The sequence below is a fragment of the Ursus americanus genome, chromosome 12, assembly GCF_024610735.1.
Source record: "Ursus americanus isolate L20-20 chromosome 12, mUrsAme1.1.p, whole genome shotgun sequence".
In the NCBI taxonomy this organism is placed as follows: domain Eukaryota; kingdom Metazoa; phylum Chordata; class Mammalia; order Carnivora; family Ursidae; genus Ursus; species Ursus americanus.
In genome coordinates this window covers 44,007,325-44,030,781 of record NC_142138.1, presented here as the reverse complement: position 1 = coordinate 44,030,781, position 23,457 = coordinate 44,007,325, and the positions used below count along the sequence as shown (strand labels likewise).

The 23,457-nt window shown below is 47.3% G+C and overlaps 1 protein-coding gene across 2 annotated transcripts; it reads left to right on the top strand.

Annotated features, from left to right (window-relative positions):
- The first annotated feature begins 9,946 nt into the window (after positions 1 to 9,946).
- GFI1 (growth factor independent 1 transcriptional repressor) lies at positions 9,947 to 20,886 on the top strand. 2 transcript variants are annotated; one of them, XM_045801788.2, is made up of 7 exons: positions 9,947 to 10,014; positions 12,379 to 12,585; positions 12,905 to 13,087; positions 14,866 to 15,353; positions 15,458 to 15,595; positions 16,629 to 16,794; positions 19,509 to 20,886. In XM_045801788.2, the coding sequence occupies exons 2-7, from the start codon at positions 12,471 to 12,473 to the stop codon at positions 19,685 to 19,687; spliced, it is 1,269 nt and encodes a 422-aa protein (XP_045657744.1). In that variant the 5' UTR covers positions 9,947 to 10,014; positions 12,379 to 12,470; the 3' UTR covers positions 19,688 to 20,886. The 2 variants fall into 2 exon arrangements, with proteins under 2 accessions (XP_045657744.1, XP_045657743.1); XM_045801787.2 differs by lacking the exon at positions 9,947 to 10,014 and adding an exon at positions 11,985 to 12,234.
- Positions 20,887 to 23,457: the final 2,571 nt, after the last annotated feature.

Sequence of the window (23,457 nt, the reverse complement as noted above, 5' to 3'; positions counted from 1 at the left end):
CCTTTCCCTCTGTCTCTCTCCCCGTCTCTCTCAAATACATAAATAAATCTTTTTAAAAATATGAATCCAATAAAGCACCTGATGTGCTGGAAATCTTCTGAATCTTGACTTAGATGTATATCTATGTAAAAAGTAACCAAGCTATACTCTTAAGATTTATGTAATTTTACTGTATGTAAATTATACATCCACAAAGGTTTATAAAAGAGAATAAAGCCCCCAAGACTATTTCTAGAGCTGTTTAAGAATTGCTGTAAATTACAAGCTCTGATCCTCATAAACAAATGGTGTTACTTACCTGTTCTGTCTATAGGCATGATAATACCCATCATTTATCTCATCTTTTATAAAGCCTGCCTGAATAAAAGACCATTTACTATGTTTGCTTACTAAAAGGGGACAGCATAACCAGAGTTAAAAGTCTGGGCTTTAGATCACTTAGGTTTGAAAACCATTAAATAACTGTGTGACTTTGGGCAAAATTTCCTTACCCATAAAATAGGAATAATAATAATAACAGTGCCTATCTCAAGGGTAGTTGTATTCGATGAGATGATGTGGTGAAAGAACTTGGCACAATCTCATAGTTAACAACCAATACAAATTAGTTATTTGCTCCACTGACAAATATCGAACCTGGGTTTGTCAGGCTAATGTTGTATACGTAAGGACCAGGCAGACTGGGGTGCCTCAGTGGCTCAGCTGGTTGAGTGTCTGCCTTCAGCTCAGGTCATGATCTCAGAGTCCTGGGATGGAGCTGGGCTCCCTGCTCAGCGGAGAGTCTGCTTCTCCCTCGCCCTCTGCCTCTCCCCCTGCTCATGTGCTCTCTCTCTCAGATAGGTAAAATCTTATTTAAAAAAAAAAAAAGGACAAGGCAGCTGTTTGTTTTTTTAATTGTTTTAAAGATTTTATTTATTTGAGAGAGAGAGAGAGAGATTGCATGCACAAACGGGGGAGTGGCAGAGGGAGAGGGAGAAGCAGACTCCCCGTGGAGCAGGGAGCCTAGTGCCAGGCTTGATCCTGGGACCTGGGATTGTGACCTGAGCCGAAGGCAGACGCTAACCGACTGAGGTCCCCAGACGCCCCCCAGGCAGACTTTAGATACGAATTTTCTGTTATATCCCAACATTATACTATTTATTGCTTTGAACTTTCTCAGCCTTTGGATTTGTTGGCAGGAATTGCTTGTGGGGCCAACCACACAAGTTCAACATGGATACACTCTATTCTGCTGTCCCCTATTAACACTTACATTCAATCTGAAAGAACCTGCGCGACAAGATAGTTTCTGTAGATGAGCAAGACAACTCTTTCCGTTGTCAAAGCAGAAAGGCAAGCACTGTTCTATATGCAGATAAGATAATTCTTACTATCTCAAACTCAGAGCTCCTGATAAAACTCTCTTGACTAATCAGTGCCAGAAAAGTTAGATATTTGCAAAATAAATTTACATTTGGCAGGTACTTGGTAGATATTTCTCATCTTATAACTAGTTTATGATGACATAACCATGTTAGATAAGTTACTTTAATTACCTCTGTGTACATCACAAATACTTGATCCCATAGGGTATGGCAGGATGTAGCAAGTTGTGACTCCTGGGCATGTTTAATTAAGATTTTATTTTGGTGTTAATATTTTACAAGGTTTTTTATATTAAGTTTATGTTGATGCTGAATCTAGCTGAAATTATTTGGATGTTCATTATACTGTTCTTTAAGCTTTTCTGTATGAAAATATAAAATTGGAAGAATATTATTTTGGCCATATTCTGTGGAAGGAACATTTTAGGGTCTCATTTGTGTGCTATGCAGACTCAAAACAATTTCTTTGAGAAAACCTTACACCTGACTTCGGTTTTCCCTTGTAGGTGAGAAAAGCCTTTTAAAAACAGCCAGCTGTCCTTCATACCCAAGCTTTCATAATAGGCATATTCTACTCTGAATTGTCTATTAAGGCATATGTGTCTGAATTTTGACAACTCAGAACAGCTACATTCCAGGATTTAGCTGGGGATATAATCTCATTTTGTCATCCAATATTCATTAAAAACCCAGCAGGGAGAAGCAATTTTCAGGGAGTATACATCAGCTTATGCATTTTTTTCAGACAGTCTAGGCTAAAACATATCCATGGATTAAACCAGATCAATAGACAGCTGGTACCTTGCTAGATAGTGCCATAGCTTCCCAGAGTATAATTTTTACCTAATTGTACTTTTGTGTGATGTCAACAATGTGTATCGAGTGTTATGAAACACAGCAACTTTTGCGGCATCTATTTTAAGGATATCTGAAAACATTGTTTATTTCTATTACAATAACTGTTTTTTAGGACCCCAGGGAAAAATATATCTGATCTTGGCACCAAAAATAGTTAATAGTGTTAATCTCAGCTTGGCAATTAAGAAAGAGAGAGGGAGAGAGAGAGAGAGAGAGAGAGAGAGAGAGAGAGAGAAAGAAAGAAAGAAAGAAAGAAGGAAGGAAGGAAGGAAGGAAGGAAGGAAGGAAGGAAGGAAGGAAGGAAGGAAGGAAAGAGAGAGAAAGAAAGAAAGAAAGAAAGAAAGAAAGAAAGAAAGAAAGAAAGAGGAAGAAAATTTCTATCTACCCTCTCTGACCCCTTCCTTTGAGCATCCTAGCAAAAACATTAAGTTTTGGTAAGAGAAGTATCACAGGATATGCCAAAATCAATGCCTTTCTACAATCCAAACTGCAAAATACTTTCCAAAGCAGAAGCAAAAATGTCTTTATGCAAAAAGTAGATCACATTCTTCTGCAACTGGCAGAATATTCTGATGCTCCAAAATCCTAACCCCTGCTTCATATTACTTGAGTCTCAGATCTGTAGCACAAATGGCAATGTGTCAACTGGTTGTATTAGTCAGGATTCTCCAGAAAAGCAGAATCAATAGGATATATATAGACGTAGAGGTTTTCCCCACTATCCTAAAGGAGAGCATTCATATGAAATCTTTTGTAAGTTGAGATGGTGTAAAGCAAAAAAAAAAAAAAAAACAAAAACCAATTACCAGTCATTTATACTGAAAATCTTTTGAGGGTTCCCAGACCTCAAAAATAATCTCTCTTAGGCTTTTCAAATACCTTAGGACACGTCTTGCTACCAGATAAAAAATATAAGTCCAAATAAAGCACAGATGCTCCCAGATACAGTTCAAAGCTATGGCAACTTGGGGCACCTGGGTGGCTCAGTCGGTTAAGCTTCTTGGTTTTGGCTCAGGTTTTGATCTCAGGGTTGTGAGATGGAGCCTTGTGTCAGGCTCCGGGCTAAGCAGGGAGTCCGCTTGAGATTCTCTCTCCCTCTCCCTCTGCCCCTCCCACTTGTGCCCTCTCTCTAAAATAAATAAATAAATCTTAAAAAAAAAAAAAAAAAAAAAAAGCTCTGGCAACTAGATGCTGAGATGCTGAGTGTAGTTCCTGAGGAAGGAGCTTGGTGGGACCACTCTCTCTGCTCAGGACGTGTACTGTCTCTATAAGTGTTTGATGAAAAACATACGCTGCATATTATTTTCACCTTTTTGCCTTTTTTTCATATCCTCTTAAACAGCTCTAGAAATAAAGTCTTCGGTGCTTTATTCCTTTTTATAAACTTTTACTGTATGTGTAACTTATATACATATGCAGTAAAAGGGCAAGACTTTTACTTAAGACTCTAGCTTGGTTAATTTTTACATAGATATACACCCAAGTCAAGATCCTCTTCAGATTTCTTTCTGTTAGCGAAAACAGGTACGAACTAGGTCTTTTGTAAAAGCAAGTGGCATAAAGCAAACTTTTGAAAAGCAGGGGGTACCTGTATATAAGAAGAGATTTATTACAAGAATTGGCTCACACTGTCATGGAGGCCAAGACGTGCCAGCATCTGCCAGCTATAGAACCAGGGGACCAGTGGTATAATTGATTCTCTGTCCAAATGCCTGGAAATCTGGGTAGGTGATGGTGTAACTCCAGTTACACATGAGAACTGGAGGACTGCTGGTTTACCTGGACCCTGAAGGCCCAGAACCAGGAAGGCAAGAGAAGATGAACATCCCAACTAAAGATAAGGAAGATGGTAATAGAGAGAGAAGTCACCCTTCCTATCCACCTTTTTGTTCTACTAGGGCCCTCTGTAGATTGGATGATGCCAGCCAATGGTGAGGGCAACCTTCTTTACTCAATCTACTGATTCAGTGTGGTTTGGTAGAAAGAGACAAGATTTGGAATCAACAGATTTCGTTGGGTTTTAAAAAGCTGATAGCTATCAGAACCTGGGCTTCTTAAACACTTCTGTTCTTATGCCGGAAACAAGAGACTCTAATGCCTGCCTCAGAGAACTCTCAGCCTTCCCTTCTCCTCCATGAGGCCAGGCCAGCAGCAGCAGAGCTACAACACCCGGTGGGCTGCACCTGCCTGGTACTGGTTCATGCGGTTCATGACGTCTGCCCAGGGATTTACCTCTCAGGGTGAGCCTGGGGGATTCGTGTGAGTCTCACAGCTGCCCTAAGGTGTCCAGGATCCCCATCTCGTCCCTTACCTTTAGGTATGGCATCAGACATTGCCTCGAGGGGAGCTGTGTTTTATGAGTAATTTTTAAAATTTACAATATAGAGCCTTTACTGTTTTAAAGGGAAGTGTTTCATCTGGGGTAGGGTAAAATGATAACCAAACATCCTGGAGGAAATGATGAAAAACTCAAAAGAAAAATAATGCTACATTTCTCTCTCATTACATTTTCCATTCACCAAGTAAAATCTACTCCTTTTTTTTTTCCATAAAAGTTCACGCCGGGTATGTTTCTATGAAGAGTCATCTCATACAGCCCACACATAAGGTGACACTTTATTCAGTCAATCTGTTCTTAGGAACAATGTAAAAATATATACGTGGTGAGGTTAACAAAGTTCTTATTTGAGCTCTGAACACCAAAGCTGAAAGCCTCTATGTCTTCAGATATTTGAAATCCTTAATGTAAAAGTTTAATTTAAATTTTTCATAGTAATGGAGTATTATTTTATAATGTGACATTTAAATATATCAGTCACAAAATGTTTATTAAAAGAAAACACTGTTTTTCTTTTTGTTAGAAGAGGTTCCAAATATTAATACGAGATTGTATCTTACTCATAGTGTAAGTCTTATATTAATTTATCTCCAAATTTCTCCTTTACCCCGTTTCCTAATTTTTGCATATGTTGATAAAAAAGCATTACCCATTTTCCATAAATGATGATACCACTTAATCTTATTCTGACTTATAGTGTCATTTGAATTTTATTTTGATAGCCTGCCACTCACAAGAGTAGAAGGGAGACAATTACATTACCTAACATTTGAATTAGGTATCACACAATTATCACTCTGCATTTATTTTCTTTGAACTCATATAATTTAGAAAATACATAAAACCTGCATTTCTATCTGACTACACTCACCAAAACAGCTAATCCAAAGACAAAAGTTAAATAATTTTTTAATACCAAGAGGAAAAAACCATGACAATATGACAAGGTGTGACCACTGTCTCACAAATGCTTCTTGTGTACAAAATAAAGACCTGTTCTATGTCTGGTCTTTAACCAAGGTCTAACTCTTCCATAGTTGATTTTTATAATCCGTTAACTGTTTTTTAAGTGATATGAATTCTTTTGGCATATGTATTATATAAATATGCTATCCAAAACACTTTCTGGTATATATCAAGAGCCTTAAAAATATTCATTGTTAGATTCAGAAAATCCACCCCTAAAAATATATCCTAAAGAAACAATTTAAAATGTGGGCAAAACTATATCTGGAAAACTTTCCATCACATTATTTAAAGTAGTAAAAACTGAAAACAAGCTAAATACTAAGATGGGAATGATTGCATGAATTATAGTAATCTAGATGGTAGAATCTTATTTTAGCAATTGAGAATGATGAAAGATAATATTAAAGCAAGGAAAATGATTGCTATAATTTTTATTTAAATAATTTTGTTATTTTTTTAACTATTAAAGAAAATCTGAAAAGTAAAGAGAATAGAAAGAAATATGATTATAATATTCACTTACAAAAGAATACACTTTTATAGCTATATGGTTATAATTATGTGTGTTTTTTAAGGCAGAGCAAAATACTAGGATGTTGTTTTACTGGGGTTTCTTCTTTTTTTCTTTATCAAATTAAATATATAATAATTTACAGGCAAAAAGTATTTTTTAAAAATAAACCACTGCCTTCTTATACACAAAATCTCTTGCCTGGCTTATGAAGGAGCTTCATGTCCAGTCCCATCCTGTGATTTTTTTTTTTTACTGTTTTTATTAAACATTGATTTTACTTTCAGTATGTCTTCCATAGCTACTCTCAGCCAATAGCTCAGGGTATTTGACACATGGGAAGCATCTCCTACTTCAAAGATGGGCAAACTAAGTCCTGACGGTTATTCCCTTAACTTCCCCCTAAATAAATCTATAGACTATCTAGAAATGAAAATTGATCCTTGATTCATTTTCCTCCAACCTTCGATTTAAAAAAAAAATCCAAGTCCCTGCAAATTACTATAATGAAGTTTACTTATGCAAAGTTGAATAAATTGAAGCAGGATGTGGAACAAGAAGGCTAAACCTAGGACACCCTCACTGGGAGAATTCTTCGATTCTTGGTGCCCAGAGGAACCTGTGAAGAGTGGTTATCAAAGTGTTGCTCTATGGTCTTACAAGGTATGTAGTTATTCTGACTTTACAGGTGAGAAACTGAGGCTGGGAGGGTTGAGCTAACTTGCCCAAGTTCACAGGGCCAGTCACTGGCAGAACAGAGACTCATTTCCACAAAGGACTGTCTACAGAAAGCCTGGACTCTCCCGTCTTGGTAGCATTGCTGTGATCATCAGATGAGGCAAACATTATAGAAAAGTATGCTGAAAATGGGGGCATTGCCCCTATCTGTGGTTTCAAGATCCCCACTCTTCTTATGCCTACCCAAAATAGAACAGAGATGGTAGCTGTAAAGCTTTGTGAAAATATAAACAAGAAACTGGTAACAGCCTGTTACAATTTTCTTTTTTTTTAAAGTCTCAAATCTTTTGTTGTAGGGAAATTCTGATCTTGAAATTCTACTTGAAATAAATGGGCCACTGGCCAGGGCTTGGAAATGTTTGTGTATGAAGAGCATCCTTTGTCTTTTGGCATCTACAGATATATTATTATTATTTAATAATAATTGATAAATAACTGACAAAAATAGCAAATTTTACACCCTCCTTTTGGAAAACCAGTATGTATAGAAAATTATGCTCCCAGCCTAATTCTCCTTACCATTAGGTCTATTTTGGTTCCAAAAGAGTGCACTGGGGGATGGATTCTTTCTAGCTTTTAAAAATGTGCACTTTGGGGGCAGGGGTGTCTTATTCTCTTCATTCTCCGTTTAGTGGTAAATGAGAGGTAGTTTGAAGTAGCGGGAAGTCAAGTTCATTGTATCATCATTTCCAGTGCTGGCTCTTAGCTCCTCCTTGGTGAGTTTCTTAACCTTTCTGTGTACCCCTCTTCTTACTTTTCTCCTCTGTTCTCCCTAAGTGTGGGAGTCAACACTACATACCTGGGAAATGACCTGATCTCTCTAGTCAGGTATTTTTATGTGCATTTATTTGAATTGGTAATATATCCATACGGTTCAAAACTTAAAAGATTATAAAGAGAAAGTCTATGCCATCTCACTCCTGCCTGGTTTTCTCTGGGTGTCCCTGTTCCAGTCCTCAGTTTTATTTTTGCAAACGCAGAGGATGTGAATGGCAAACTAAGCAAGATGACTAGATTTAATCTGAATGAAAGGGATTCATTCTAAAGTGATACTATTATACAAGGTGATTATTTGTCCCCTTCATAACCTCCCTCAAGTTTTCTGGGACTTCAAACAGCAACACTCAACTAAACTACTAGTCACAGTGCCTTTTCAAGAAATTTTGACTTTGAACTTGCTTGTGTGCAAAGGAAATGGTTCAACTATTTCTCTAGAACTTGGTTGATAGTACATTTTCTTTTGTTCCACTTATACTTTTCTTTTAAAATTTTGCCTTTTTCTACTGTTCCATAAGATAGAAGGAATAAGGGAAAGCCCTGTTTTGGACTGCTTTAAGATTTTTATAAAATTGGGCCAGGACAAAGCATATAAGAATAAAAAGCTTGTATATAAAATGCCTTAATTTCCCTTCAATTTATTCAATATTTGTGATCTTCTGGCTAAGATTGTTTACCTCTGGGTGCTAACCAATTTATAAGGAAAGAGGTATTGAACAAATGAACAGTAGTGTAAGGAGAATAGATAAGCAGACTATTAAGATGTGTGTCTAGTCCCGCACCTGGCACACAGTAGGTGGAGGACCATTGCTATATAAAATGTCTAATCTATTAAAACATGTTTGTACTGTCATGGTAACCAAATATTTTCTGCAAATCTTCGGGTTTACAAGACAAATTAAAAAACATCTCTCTAGCGAAACGGCTACAAGGACCTTATTTTTCCATGATAACTTTGGCCTCATCTAAAATACGGTACGTTATCTTGCAAGAACTGAGAAGCAACACTCGCTTCTCCCGGCATCTGACACTGAAGACTTACTGTGAATGAAGTAGTGATCAAAATCTAACTCAATTACTTAAAAAAGTAATTTCAATGATATCCACCCCCATCAGGAAAGGGTTCAGGTTTAAGCATACACAACAGGCCACACTCAAGGATCACAGCAGACATCTAGGGTTGGAAGTTACTGCATTTGTTTATTTATGGGTGGGGTTTACATTTTTCCCCCTGTTCTATTAACCCAATTACTTAATTAACTCCATTCATTCGTTTACTCCGTCCACTGCCGTTTCTTAAGAGCGTACTGTGGACATAACAGTGAAGATCCGCGCCTACCCTCAGGGAACACACAGTCCGAGCGAAGATTTACTCTTCAATAGTCATCAGGGTGGTGCCTTTAAGGCGCGGTATCGCCCCTCTCAGGACCAGGAGCCCGAGGTACCGCTCTCCCGCAGGGCGGGGTCAGCCGAGCCGCCGCCGTCGCTGCCCCCGTCGCTTCCCCCGCGCTCTCCCTCCCGCGCAGTCTTTAATTTCGCAGCTCCGACCACCGGAAATTAGCCGCGGGCGGAGGGGACAGGGCAGAGCGCGGGTGAGCACGGCGTGGGGAGGGCGCGCCCGCCAGCCTAGCCGGGCGCCCGCGGGACGCGCCGCCAGCGCCCTCTCCGCCGGGGGCTCGGCGCTCGCCCACCTCTTCCAAATTTAACCATTACCTAAATCCGAAGGGAAATGAGCAAACCTCTCGGATTGGGTGTCAAGGTATTTTCAGCCTTGTTGGGCGTATTTATCCCGAAGTGTTTCCACAACAAGCTATTTCGGGGCAGCGGGGCAGGTTTCGCTCTGCGGACGCCGCGGCCACTCGCCGGGCTCCAGGCCGGCGACACCGCCGGCCGGTGATTCACGGCCCCGACCCGGGGGCGGCACTGCCCCAGCAGGCGGCGGGATTGAGGTGGGGGTGGGGGTGTCCCGGGCCAGAGGGGCGGGGAGAACTCCTCGGAGCTGGCGTCCCCACTCCCCGGCGCTCCAGTCAATCTGTGTCCTGAATCTGTGACTTCTTCTCGCTGCGGAAGTCTCCCAAGAGCCAAGAATGGTTCATTTTCTTTTGAGTCATTTCTAGTGCCTGGGTGTTGGGCCCTTCGGGTCTCCCCATCCCCCGCAGTCCCACAGAGCAAAAAACGCGGAGGACCTCCTGGGAACGAGGCTGGAGAGGCCGGGCCCCCTGTCCTCCTCCTAGTCCCTTGCGCAAAGGAGCGCGCCCAGACTGGGGGTTGGGGGGCAGGTCTGAGAGGGCTAAGACAGCTACTCCTTAACGCTCAGGAAGTGAAGCTTGTGGTTTTGGGGGCTGAGCTCGGAAGGAGATTAAAAAAAAAAAAAAAAAGTCAGAGACAGCGCAGTTTCTCCCGAAAGCAACTCAGTTTGAAAACTGTCGGAGCGCAGTGCCCGCGCCCTGACCCCGCAGGTAGGTCCGCTGCGCCTGTTCTGCGCCTGCCCCCCTGGTGGGGGCGGCCGCGGGGACTAACGGGGCACCGTCACTGCGGGGGCGACCAGAGGGCGCTGCCGGGTTCCCCCCTCCCGCTGCTGGCCACTGTGCGGGAGCCCCGAGAACCCTATCCGCAAGGGATTTTGGCTCAGGGGAGCAGGATTCATCCGGGAAGGAAACATCTGGTGGGGAGGCGGTGGCAGCTGGGCTCAGGAGGCTGCCCCTCGGCGCCTCCACTCCCGCCTTCCCGGGCCCAGAAGGTGAAGAGAGGCCCCGGCCCGCGTGCGCTCGGGGGCCGCCCCGCCCTCCCTCCGCCAGCTGCTGCGCGAGGTAGCCTTCCCACGCGCTCAGCCCTAGTCCCTACCACCCCCCAACCCAGTCCGCTCTCCCAGGATCGGGCCGGGCCAGCCAGCAGGAGAGAGACGTGCGGGGCTTGGCCTGGGTGGAGAGGACGCCTCGGTGCCCGCCTGATCCCGCGCCGTCCCAGCCAGCACAAGCTCAGCGCCCGCGCGGACAGTTCCCCCTCTGTCCCCACCTCCGCCCGACTTCGCGCCGACGCAAACCCAAGCCTCAGCAGGGCCCTCGAGACCGCTTCACCCCGTTTTCTTTTACCTCTGAGTTTCATGGCTGTCTAAGGAATTCGTTTTTGCGTTTGTGGTGTCTAATTATACGGCCGAAGTGGCGGCTCACGCAGAGGCCCAGGGAAAACTGTAGTGGCAGAACTGAGTCCTGGGGCAGCCCCGGCACCTCCAAGCCTCCGACCGTAGGGGCGGACTCAGACCGGGCAGGTGGCACCCTCACTCTTAGAGGCCTTCTGGCTTTTAAGACTCCGGAAAGGTCTTTTGGGATTCCGCTCGATGCATGTCCTGGCCGTCTTTTCTCCCGAGCCTGTCGCCGCTCCACCCCCAGGGAGGGGGACACAGTGGGACGTGGAATGCCCTCTAGGGAAAGAGTTCCTGAGAACTCGTTTTGAGCTCGGAGCACCAACGGGCAGTCAGTGTCCTGCATCCTGCCCTAAGAGCCGCGCAGCTCCGAATCTGGCAGCCTAAGCCTCGGGAAGGCCAAGGACGAGCGGGTCTTGCTCCGGCCCGTGGTCCCCCAGCACCCTTGTTTCTGAACTAGACAAGACCATGGAGAGCTGCTGTGCCCGAAGAGCCTGCAGCTCCCATGTGAACCCGGCCTCCATCGAGAGGAAGGCAAATTCGTTTTCCCCAGACCTAGTAGCCTGTCTGGTTCCGCCCCCGAGCAGCCCCGCGCTGAGCTGGAGGCGCTGCCCCGCCTCACGGCCGGGCTCAGGTTTCGACCCCGGGATTAGGTGAACTGATTGGGGGTTAATGAGAGCGGCGCCGCGGGCAGCTAGCTCCCTCCCAGGCCCGCGCCTGGACCCCCGCGCCCTGGCCGCGGCAGAACACCCTGCGCTCTCCGCGTCTGCTAAACTGTTGGTTCCCCGCGGACTCCAGACATCGCGCAGTTCACAGCCAGCGCGCGCGAATCGGGCTCGACTTCCCCTAAACAAGGTTTTGGTGAGCAGAACGAAAAGTGCTTTTTCCCAGGACTTGGTTTCCGAGGTTAGGTCTCCATGGTCTGGGGTGTCTTGCCATAGACTTTGCCTGTCTCTGCCGCGCTTGAGTTTCCAGACCCACTTTTTCCTAGCGTGAGGCACGAGTGAGGGGCGAGGGAGATCACCGGGATGCGAGTTCCACCAGGGGCCGGGGTCGGTCCTCTGTCATACCCCCTCCCACCACCTTCCTGTTCCTCTTCTCTCCAGCTCCAGCCTCTGCTGCCCTCAGCCCCTCTGCTGCTGTCACCCGACCCTGCTCCTCAGCCTGCCTAGTGCGCCCCTCCCCACCCACCCCCCTCCAGTTTCTAGCGGGCTCTGGGAGGGCTTGGCTCCTAGCCCCTTCCCGATCCTCGACCACGAACACATCCCTCGGCCCTAAATTGATCAGCGCATCCCTGCCCTCCTCCCCACGCCGAAAACAGGGCCAGACAGGCAGCGAGTTGGGGTAACTGGCCAGTTGGGGATCTCAGCTCTCCGGAGAGTTTGATTGCCAGAGCGAGTTTTGCGAGGGAAGGGGAGGGGCCAAGGGGTGTGGGCAGGGCAGAAGGAAGAGGCCTGAGCCTGGGCCCCGGGACGGGTTTTACCGCTCAGCTGTGGCGGCGGCGGCGGGCTCGCGCCACCTGTCCGAGTGCCACCTGGTGAGCGAGGCTCAGCGGGGCCAAGCCCCTCCTCCTGCGGGCCTTCCTCCCTCCTCCGGGCCGGAGCTCTCTCTCCACCCGGCTGCCCAGTCCCGGGCCCCGGAGCGTGCTGACCCGCGTTTCCACCCGGTTCTTCTCTCGCAGGTCTCCGCCTGGCTGGGGCTGAGCAAGCACTCGGGGTGACAGCGGGCCGACTGCAGCTCCAGGGAGCGGAGTGGGGAGCGCGCCAGACCACCATGCCGCGTTCGTTCCTTGTCAAGAGCAAGAAGGCTCACAGTTACCACCAGCCGCGCTCCCCGGGGCCCGACTATTCCCTCCGCCTGGAGAATGTCCTGGCGCCAGGCGGAGCAGGTACGGGGTGCGCGCGGGCCGGGCGGGGCTCCCAGAGATGTAGATTATGAGCCCCGCCACACCATCCCCCAGGAACCCGGCAGGGAGACACTGACGCCCCCCTTGCTGCCTTTTCTCTTTCCTACCGTCCGGGTCCCTTCCGGGCTTGTCGCCTAGGTGCCACGGTCTCTTTGCTCCCGCCCTCGGATCCGGAAGGGTTCCCAGCCAGGTCTGGGGAAAGAGGAGGACGCCAGGGTGCCACGGTCTGGGGGGCGCTACTTCCGAACCACTGGGCCCAATAAGGCCCAGCCTGAGTTCCTATCCTGCCATCACTCCGTAGACAGCACCTCGAGCGCAGGCGGGGCTAAGACGGAGCTCCGGGGTCGTCTGTCCCCCGAGTCACAGTTGACCGAGGCCCCCGAGAGATCCTCCGCATCCCCGGGCAGCTGTGAGGGCAGCGTCTGCGACCGGAGCTCAGAGTTTGAGGACTTCTGGAGGCCTCCGTCGCCCTCTGTGTCTCCAGGTAGGAATCCGTTGGGAGCTCTGGGGCCGGGGTGGCAGGGAATAGACAGAGGCTGCTTTGGGTGGAGAAATGCTGAATGGATGGCGGAGAGTCTTTCCGAGAGGAGAGCGCTTGTTCATGGGGTAAGGGACCCATGGGGGAGGCGTCTGACTTCTCTGGGACTGAGTTAGCCTGTTCGCGGGGTCTGCTGCTTAGATCCGACGCGGCTGAACTCGGGTTGTTCATTCCTAACATTCGTTTGGCGGAGATGGTGGGGGAGAGAAAATAAATGAGTCGTCTGGACCGACAGCAACCTCGACATTTCGTTTTCTCATCGGCTGACTGTTTAGAAAGAGCTGGGATCCCAAAATCCAGACCCCCGAGTCTCAAACAAACGGAGACTTGGGCAGTCTTTAAAACTTCCTCTGGCTCCCGCAGCATCGGGCCTGGCAGAGCTGGGCGCCAAGCCGGAGGGACGCGTATCGGGACGAAAATCTCTGCCCTCCTCTGGGTCTTCTTAGGCGCGGATCGGGGGCCTGTTTCAGTTTTCGTTCTGCCGGGTTGGCCTAGCCTTGGGGACCAGTCCGTTGGCTTAATTTCCAGACAGCAATTGAGGTTTGCGCAAACATTGGGTGGGAGCAAGTCTTGGGTTCTGGCCAGGGAAGGAGAACGCAAACCAGCCGGATTCTGCCAAATGTTTCCAGACCGCATTTACTAGTTTTAAAAGATAGCCCCAACCCCATCCCACACTCAGTGCGTTGAGTTGGCTAAAGCCGTAAATCCAGCGAGTGTGTCTGGGAGTCTGCGCTGGAGGATTCTTCTTGGCTGTGTAGGACAGGGCCCTGCAAGACTGGGTGCCGCCGGAATTTCTCCGATGGAAACTAGGGGTGCAGCCTGTCACTGAAACGGCTAGTCTGGAGTGTGCGGTGGGAACAGATTTGTAAATCTGTATGCAAATGGAGAAAGGATACGTTGGATATTTGGTTTTAGCAAAATTCACGTTGGGCCGCGGTGCAGAAGGCCGCGAACGTGGTAAAGCTATGTCCCTGGCAGGTGGTGGCTAAACCTTAATTGTAAATTATTCTCCGAGAAATTTGGATCCCCCCCCAATAAAACTATGACAGGAATGAGAATAGGAGTATCTATTCTGAACTGCCTGTTCAAGCTCCAAACCCTCTTCCCGCTGCCCCTTTGCTATCTGCAGTGGCTATTTAATAACTGTTAGGAATGTTAACACCTTCCCGTTTTTTTTCAAGCAGATGTCTTCGGTAGTCCAGGCCTCATTTTATTGGTCCTCTCCCTCCCTCCTTATCTATGCCGGAAAGAAAAAGGACGGAGTGGGAACCTGTAGGGGCCGGGAGAGCGCTGCCACTGGGCGCTGGGCCCTCTGCGCAGTAGCGCTGTCCAGACTCTAACGGTGGCCGCCTTCTCCCGCTTAGCTCAGCTCAGAACATTTCTCCAACACAAACAGCTGGGCGCGCTTTTCTCTGCGGGACCGCGAGGTGCTCGGGTCCCGCCAGAAAAGACCCTCTTAACTTCGTTTCCGCTGCCCTGGCGCCAAATTTACCCATCTCCCCGACCGATGTCATTTTAATTATCCGTTTGCCACCCTGCCGCCTCCAGTGATCCTCGAGGCCCCAGAGACCCGGTCCGCGTTTTATCCTGGGGGCGTCGTGACACCTAGCGCGGCGCCTGGCGCACGGAGTACTCCACCAGTGCCGGGCGACTGGCAGACGCCGCGGGGCGGCCTCCGCCCCGCCGTCTGAAGCCTAACCCGACGCCTCCTTGTGCCTCCACAGCCTCGGAGAAGTCGGCGTGTCCGTCGCTGGACGAAGCCCAGCCCTTCCCCCTGCCCTTCAAGCCGTACTCTTGGAGCGGCCTGGCGGGTTCTGACCTGCGGCACTTGGTGCACAGCTACCGGCCGTGCGCGGCCCTGGAGCGCGGCTCCGGCCTGGGCCTCTTCTGCGAGCGCGCCCCGGAGCCAGGCCACCCCGCGGCGCTCTACGGCCCCGAGCGGGCTGCGGGCGGCGCGGGGGCCGGGGCGCCCGGGGGAGGCAGCGCAGGAGGTGGCGCTGCCGGCGGCGCGGGCCTAGGGCTCTACGGCGATTTCGGGCCCGCGGCCGCAGGGCTGTACGAGCGGCAGACGGCGGCGGCGGGAGGGCTGTACTCGGAGCGCGGCCATGGGCTGCACGCGGACAAAGGCGCTGGCGTCAAGGTGGAGTCGGAGCTGCTGTGCACCCGCCTGCTGCTGGGCGGCGGCTCCTACAAGTGCATCAAGTGCAGCAAGGTGAGGCTCCCGCGCGCCTGGCTTTGCCGGCCCCGCGCCCGCGCCCCCCGCCCTGGCCCCTCGCCCCCTCTCAGCGGCCTTCTCCCCGGCCCCACCCGCCTCAGGTGTTCTCCACGCCGCACGGGCTCGAGGTGCACGTGCGCAGGTCCCACAGCGGCACGAGACCCTTTGCGTGCGAGATGTGCGGCAAGACCTTCGGGCACGCGGTGAGCCTGGAGCAGCATAAAGCCGTGCACTCGCAGGTAAGCGCGGGGCGCATGGCCGCACGCGGCCCAGTTCAGGTTTTCGCATTCGGGGACGTTCTGCTTGTCGGTGCAGCACCGGCCCCTCTCCGCCTGGCAGCTTTTCCCCTGGGCTTCCCCGGACTGCCCCCAGTCTCCTCCACCACGTCCCTTTGCCCAGATGTAGGTGTGTAGGGAAAGGTGGCCGGCTCAGGCTTCGAGGCAGCCCTGGAGTTTGGTGTCACATCATTGTAAGCCTCCAGAGGGAGACCAGATCATTACCTTGGATTTGAGGAGGGTTTGTATGTGCCCTTGCTGCTGATATATCAGATTTATAAGCTCTGGGGTTTTTGCCTCGCTTCTTTTCACCAAATGGCTGTCACTTAATCTGTATTGACCCCTCCCAACTGAAAGGAAGGGATGTCAGCTCATTCCGCGTATCCAGTAGCATATTTGCCCTGCGGTTATTTCATGCATTCTTTATTAATAATTGTTGTCCAACTTCCAGGTGCTAGGCTCTTGAGAATCCTATAACACACCCGGTCCCTGACAGGAGGCCCACACAGAATTTTTCAGTTTAGCTGAGTGTCGGAGAGTACATAAGCAATTGGGTACACAAGTAACTATGACAAGCAAAGGCTTACTTACAGAGACTTATCTACCAAAAACAGTACTGTTCTCCCATCTCTCTCAACATGGGCTGGAGGGGCTGGTTGGCCCAAGTGACTGAGGTCTAAGCCTCCTGGTGAGGAGGGTGGAGAAGTGTTTGTAAATGGGTGTCAAAGAAGCAGGGTGGGGATATGTTTTTGCCATGGGGTGTAGAGGGTTGTGGGTGAAAAGCGGGTAGAAAAAGTGTTAAAGGGGAAGAGGCTGGGGTGGGGAGGGTGGAGATTGGAAATAAATCTGGGGAGAGGGATGATGGGGCAGGCTAAGTGGAAGGGGAGCCTGAAGGAAGGGAGAGCCCTGGTTTGGGGGGTTTTATGGTCAGGTTAGTGGTGAGGAGGATGACAGCCTAGATGACTACAATAGGAATGCCTCATCTTTCTACCTACAGGAACGAAGCTTTGACTGTAAGATCTGTGGCAAGAGCTTCAAGAGGTCATCTACTCTGTCCACACACTTGCTCATCCACTCAGACACCCGGCCCTACCCTTGTCAGTACTGTGGCAAGAGGTTCCACCAGAAGTCAGACATGAAGAAACACACCTTCATCCACACTGGTAAGCTGAAGGCCCTTGGCTTGTCTGAAAACACCTGGTGAAGGCTCGCATGGAGGAGCGTTGTTCTTCCCTGCTGAGGTCAATATAATTCACCTTTGCTGTGGTATTCTGGCTACAGAGTGAGTGGTAGATGAGGCCTTCCAGATGGAGTTAATCACTGCAGTGGGTTCAAGAACACAGGGAGGCAGATTCTCTTAGATTCATTTACATACGAGGTTCTCCCCAGAGGGGCCTTGGTGCGGGGCTGCACTTGAAGAACCACTCAGCTGGTCAGCCTCAGGTTCTCTATCTTTGCAAAGACTGTTCTCCTCTGGTTTAGCCGCTGCTCCAGCTGCTGCCTGCTCTGAGTCAAAGATGAAGCTGCAGAGATTGATGACTTCTCTAGGGCTGCCACCCGGCCTTTTAGGGAGGCAGGAGGCCTTATGTGGGGTCCCTCCACTGCATTTCTTGCAGTCGAAGAGCTTTCTCTGATTAAGGAGGAAAAGACACGGTAAATAGTACTAAGCTGTCTGCTAAGCACTTTTCAAATGCATTATCTCATTTTATGCTTACAAGAACTCTGGGAGGTAGAGACTATTCCTTATCTCCATTCTAGAGAAGAGGAAAGTGAGGCACAGAAGGGTTAGGTAACCTGTCCAGGGCTCTGATAGCAAGTGGTAGGGCCAGGACTTAAATTCAGGTCTTCCTGGCCTCAAATGTCTATTATGTTGACCACTGTTTACTGTATTCTATTTTCGGAGTCATGAGCGTTGGTAGATGTAGAAAGCTTCTAGTCACTTGCTGCCCTTTTCAAAATATTAGCAAATTCATGCCATAATGATGGTAATTCTTTACCTATTATAATACTTTATAATTTACAAACTGCTTTCAAACCTATTCCTTCTTTAAAAAAAAAACCTACCCCCCCCTTTTTTAAAGATTATTTATTTGAGTGAGAGACAAAGAGGGCATGAGTGGGGGGGGTGGTCAGAGGGAGAGGGACAAGAAAACTCCCTGCTGAGCCGAACATGGGGCTTGATCCCAGGACCCTGAGATCGTGACCTGAGTCAGACACTTAACTGACTGAACCACCCACGTACTGCTATCCCTTCTTTCGATCCTTACTGCCACCGCCGTAAGTAGCCTTAGGGTGATGAAACTCAGGGTGATGAAATGATTTACCAAAGATCAGACAGAGTAAATCTTGGGGCCATGGAATGCTCTGGATTGCAATCCTGGGCTCTTTCCCTAACATTTTGATTGTATATAGGTGGCAGTTTTAATACCAGGAGCTGTTTCTTTAATAGTAAATAAGACATGTACAAGAGACTCAGAATTCTGACTATTTTATTCCAGAATATGAATGCTGATTTAAAACAAATTTCAGTGTGTTCACAACACCTACCTTTGATGCTTATAAATTATGTTTTGGCAGTGTAGATGCCCCTTCAGAAAACCCAGAAAAATAACCTACTTTAATCATGACCCCTTATCTGAAATTTCTGTGTAAATCACTTCTTTTGAGTAAAGGTATTCAAGACCCTTCCCAAAATGCAACTAGGATCTTGACTGAAGAAACATTAAGTCTTTATCAAACATTCACATCATAGCTAGAATTTGTTTCTCAGATTTGTTTGACTTTAAAGGGATAGGCTAAGTTTGATGGGTGGTTCCTTATCAAAGAAATCTGAAGCATGAAGACAGAAATGGGTGGAGCAAGAGGGACAGAAGTTTCCTCAAAAACAAACCTCATCTCTTTCGTGCACTTTTCCAAGACCAAGCCCTGACAATAATGCCATGTGGAGGCTCTTTGGAAATTCATGCTATTTACCCAAATATTAAACAGCACATGAATTGGGGGCAAAGACAAAACTGCTTTTCTTTCTTTTTTTTTTTAAGATATTTATTTATTTATTTGGGGGGGAGAGAAAGTGTGTGGGGAGGGACACGAAGAGGGAAAGAATCGCAAGCAGACTCTGTGCTGAGGGCAGAGCCTGACAGAGGACTCGATCTCACAACCCTGAGATTATGATCTGAGTTGAAACCAAGAGCTGGACACTCAACCAACTGAGCCATCCAGGCTCCCCTAAAACTTTTTTCTTTGTTATTTATTAATTTATGGTGAAGACTTGCTAGGATATAAAGAATCCTTATAAAAAGAAAGTAAAATCAAGATGGAAAAGGATCCGCTATTTAAGAAATACTTTGCGACCCAAATGTGGATTTTTAAAAATAAGACTTTGAGACATGTCTATGCTTCAGACACATTCTATTGTCCTTCAAGAGCAAGAAAGAAAGCAGGCTCACTGGTCCATACAAACCAACACCCACTTGGAAACTCAGATTTGAAAACTTCCTCTGAATTAGAGCACAGTCACATGGCCCCCACCCCCACATTGAACATCTGCCGTGGGAGTGCTCTGCTTCTAAAGTCAGGGGTGTCTTGCCAGGGTGGATTCAGCTGTGAGTCTGGGCACGTGGCCTTTGCTGTTTCCGTTTAGCAGGAAACGGTTTGAGGCCCTTTGCTGGGAACCCCCACTCAGAAAGTCTCCCTTTCACCTGGTGCACCCATGACTTCCCAGGAGTTGCGTGGCAACACGTCACCCTCCAAGTCGCTTGAAGACCTTAGACTGTGGTGCAGCCGGCTGCTGCCAAGAGCATGTGGGTCACAGCGAGTCCCCTCTAGCTTTATTGTAAACTCATACTTCCTTCCCTCCCCTCCTCCATCCTCGCAGGTGAGAAGCCCCACAAGTGCCAGGTGTGTGGGAAGGCATTCAGCCAGAGCTCCAACCTCATCACCCACAGCCGCAAGCACACGGGCTTCAAACCCTTTGGCTGCGACCTGTGTGGGAAGGGCTTCCAGAGGAAGGTGGACCTCAGGCGGCACCGGGAGACCCAGCATGGGCTCAAATGAGAGCCCTGGATGGCTGCAAGCAGCAGTTACACAACACTAGGGAGGGCAGCCTCCCCGTTTGCCACCATCCATGTCAGACTTCTCAGGCCCTCCAGGCCAGTCCGAAGCTCCCAGCAGGGTGAGCTCCTTCACCTTACTTCCTGGAATGGCAAGAAGGGATAAGTTACCTTTTCAGAGTTCAGCGATGGGAACCAAACGACTCACTGGGCTTCGGACGTGCCGAATAGTCTCCTCGACACCTGAAGACTGGAAGTCAAGAGGGGATCCGCTAAAATCTCAGGCCCTGCAGTTCTTCCCATTCCCAGCCCAGCTCCACAGACAGGAAAGTCCTTCAGGTTTTTCCCCTCCTGTTGCCCCACCCCAGATACTGGGGTGGGAGAGGAGGGGGCCACCATTTACATTTCATTATCTAGAATGAAAAATGAGTGTTACTTATTATCTTTCTTTCTGGGGACTCTGTCAACCCCTTTCTATTGGGTGCTGCCTATAAATCTTGGAGGAATCAATTCTCCCACTCGAAGACTGGTTCAGAAACTGATTTGGGGAAAGAGTTTCATACTTTTGAAATTACAAAATATGCTGTCCAGCCTGCTCCAAGCAGGAGCAGAAGAAACGTGGACTTGGTGGTGAGAGGAGAGGAGAGTCCTCCCTGCAGGAGGCTTGTGAAGCCTCCGTCAGAGGAGGGAAAGCACAGAGCAGCACCTCTGGACAACACACCCTCCCCTCACTCAGCAGACATTTATTGACCACCAGGTCCCGGGCCTGTGCTAAGTACTGGGGAGCCAGAGAGTAAAGTTACAGCCCGTGCCCCTGCCCTTCAAAAGCTAACGGTTGCACTTCCAAGTGGCAGGATCTGTTTTTTTCCCTCCTAAGGAATTCAGAGAAGACAAAACAAAATCTTGACCCTTCTTTTCTGACACGTTTGGATTTTATCAAGCATAAACAAACAGAAAAATAGCTGAACAGATACTTCCAAGATCTGTGTGTATATTCAGTTTTTTATTGTTAAGCTGATATTTTTAAGATGTCTAAGCTAGCAGGCATGTGGAGTGACCCTCCATGTGTGTTATAAAGAAAAAAGTGGTATTTTTACTTTGATGAGGTTTGTAAATGTTTTTAGATCTTCTGGAGTGCATTATGTTTGTTAATACATATTTATTAGAATTATGTTTTAAGTTAATAAAGTATTAAGACTCTGACCTCTTGCTTTTCATTTCGGCAGGGAATTTGGGGACGACCTTTGTTTTAGTGGATAGCAGGAGCTGGCACTGAAAGAAACTACAGTGGGCTATTAAAAGTAAAGCAGACAAGCCAATATCCAGAAGAGAGTACAACCCAATTGCTCGGATTTTCATTTGCTTTTTCCTTCTACACCTCAGAGATCGTTCTTTCTTAACAGAAAAACTAGGTATACAAACTAAGCTCCTACTTTATAAAGTCCTAGTGGTTCCATATGTACATACGTACTTCTGAAGACTTTAGGGTTGTTTTTGCTGGTGGGTGGGTTTTTGGTTTCTTTTATAGGCCAGAAGGCTCCCAGATGAATGAAGAAATCACAGGTATTAGGTCCAGAAATTAAGTGTTAGTCACAGCTCTGTCACCAATATGCTGTGTGACTTAGGCAACTCCCTTGGCCTCCCTGATTCCAATTTCCTTGACCATAAAATGTGGATATGGTTCTGTCATCCCAGTCCAACCCTGGCTATTTGGTTGTGCGGAGACTGGAAGGGAGAGAAAGTCTATGGTATGGGTTAGTTGCCTCACCTAGGGAAAGTCTCAATCTAAAGATGCATTCGAGGCAGTAAAATTGGAATTTTACTCCCACCTGTGGGAGTTTCTTGCATGAATCAGTCCTTTACGAGAATGCAACCAGAATAAGGGAATAAGGTCCTGACCTAGATCCCGACTACCTGTGCTCATTCTAACGTCTCCCAGCCAAGGTATAAATGGCCCATGGTGACCACCAGTAGATTGTCCATTTCAATTTTCATCAACTTCACACATATTGATTGAGTACCTAGTATGTGCCTGGCACTGTTCTAGGTGGTGGGGATACAGCAGTGAGCACAGTGTCCTGTGGGTCACTGCTGAATCCTCAGCTCCCAGAACAGTGCCTGGCACACAATAGTATATCCATAGGTATTTGCTGAGGTCATAGGTAAATAAGCAAAGAAAGTAAAATCCAGCTTTATCCTGGCTGGCTCTGCTTTTTAGAACACAATGGGAAGAGAAATTACTTGAGACTTTAGGAAACCGATTGAACACAGGACTCTCTCGAGTTGGTGGGTAAGGGGGCTTTGACACGGCTTTTCTCCAGTCTCTCCAAATCTCAGTCCTTGGCTGTGCTCACCTGGTTTTCAACACCATGTCTTTCCATGTCAGTTTACTGTCATTCAGAATCTAAATTTGTTTATAATGCAGTTTAAGGTAATTTTCCAGAACTGATGGGTGAACAGGAACCTCTTCCTAGTGTCCTGGGAAACAATTCCCAAGAGTAAAGATCACAAAACATCCTTCCCACAGAATTCGCTGTGCACAGTGGTTGATTATTTCCAACCTGGTTTGAAAAGTAAAGAAGTTGCATCGAGAGGTACGTAGACTGATTGAAATCTAGTTATCTGTCCTGTCCTTCTCTTATGACATTTAGAACTTTGGGGCCATTTTCATAATCCTTGTTTATGCTGTAAATGAGAAGTTGTAATTTTGATGTTAACCATATGCCTTTTTAGGGAAAAAAAATACATCTTGATATCCTCAGTTCAGAATCAAAACAAATTACTGTGACTGTTACCGTGTGAAATTTGAAGATTGCAAATATCTCTTTTAATGTTATTACTTGACTCCATTAAAAATAGATCGTGAATATTCCATGTCACATTATTCATGAGGCAGGCTCTATGCCTTTTGTCTGCCGGAGTAACAGTAGAAAGGGTAACAAGAGACACCAGAGCACACCTTTGTTTCTTTCACTAAATTTTTAATAACACTTCCAGCTAGCCAGTTGGTGAAGCTCAGCTCTTGCATAAAAGTGGAAAAGCACAGCTATCTCAGAGAAGACCAACTCTTTCACTAGCTAATTTGAGTTTGCGTTCATCTACACCAGAGACGATTAAATTACCTATCAAGTGTGCCGAGCTATCAGGATTCAGGCCGCGTAAAAGGTGAATTTCATCTGATTGATTTGAGACACGAATGGAACAAGTGAGTTTCAAAAGCCCCGCCTTAATTAAAGGCATAGCAAAGTATCACTCCCAGGTAAATTCTTGACTGCCATTGCCCTTGAAAATTGGGTGGTGAAAGTGATTTGACCCATATCATTTTGTTGTGGGCCTGTTTGTTTAACCTGATCATTTAACAGAAAGAAAATAATTTAGAGGAAGGTCTGAAAGGACTTGACTACTTCGTACTGTACATTTCTAGAGAACTATTTGTTTAAATCTCTGCTGCTATATGATTTCTAGGGAAAAACTTTTCAGAAAGTACATAATACATTTATTTTAGCAACATTTCCTTTTTTAAGTCAGATTTTAAAAGTAAAAAAATTAAGGGGTACCTTGGTGGCTCAGTCGTTAAGCACCTGTCTTCGGCTCAGGGTGTGATCCTGGAGTCCTGGGATCGAGCCCCGCATCCAGCTCCCTGCTCTACTGGGAGCCTGCTTCTTCCTCTCCCACTCCCGCTGCTTGTGTTCCCTCTCTCCCTGGCTGTCTCTATCTCTGTCAAATAAATAAATACAATCTTTAAATAAAAGAAAATAAAAATAAAATTAAGAA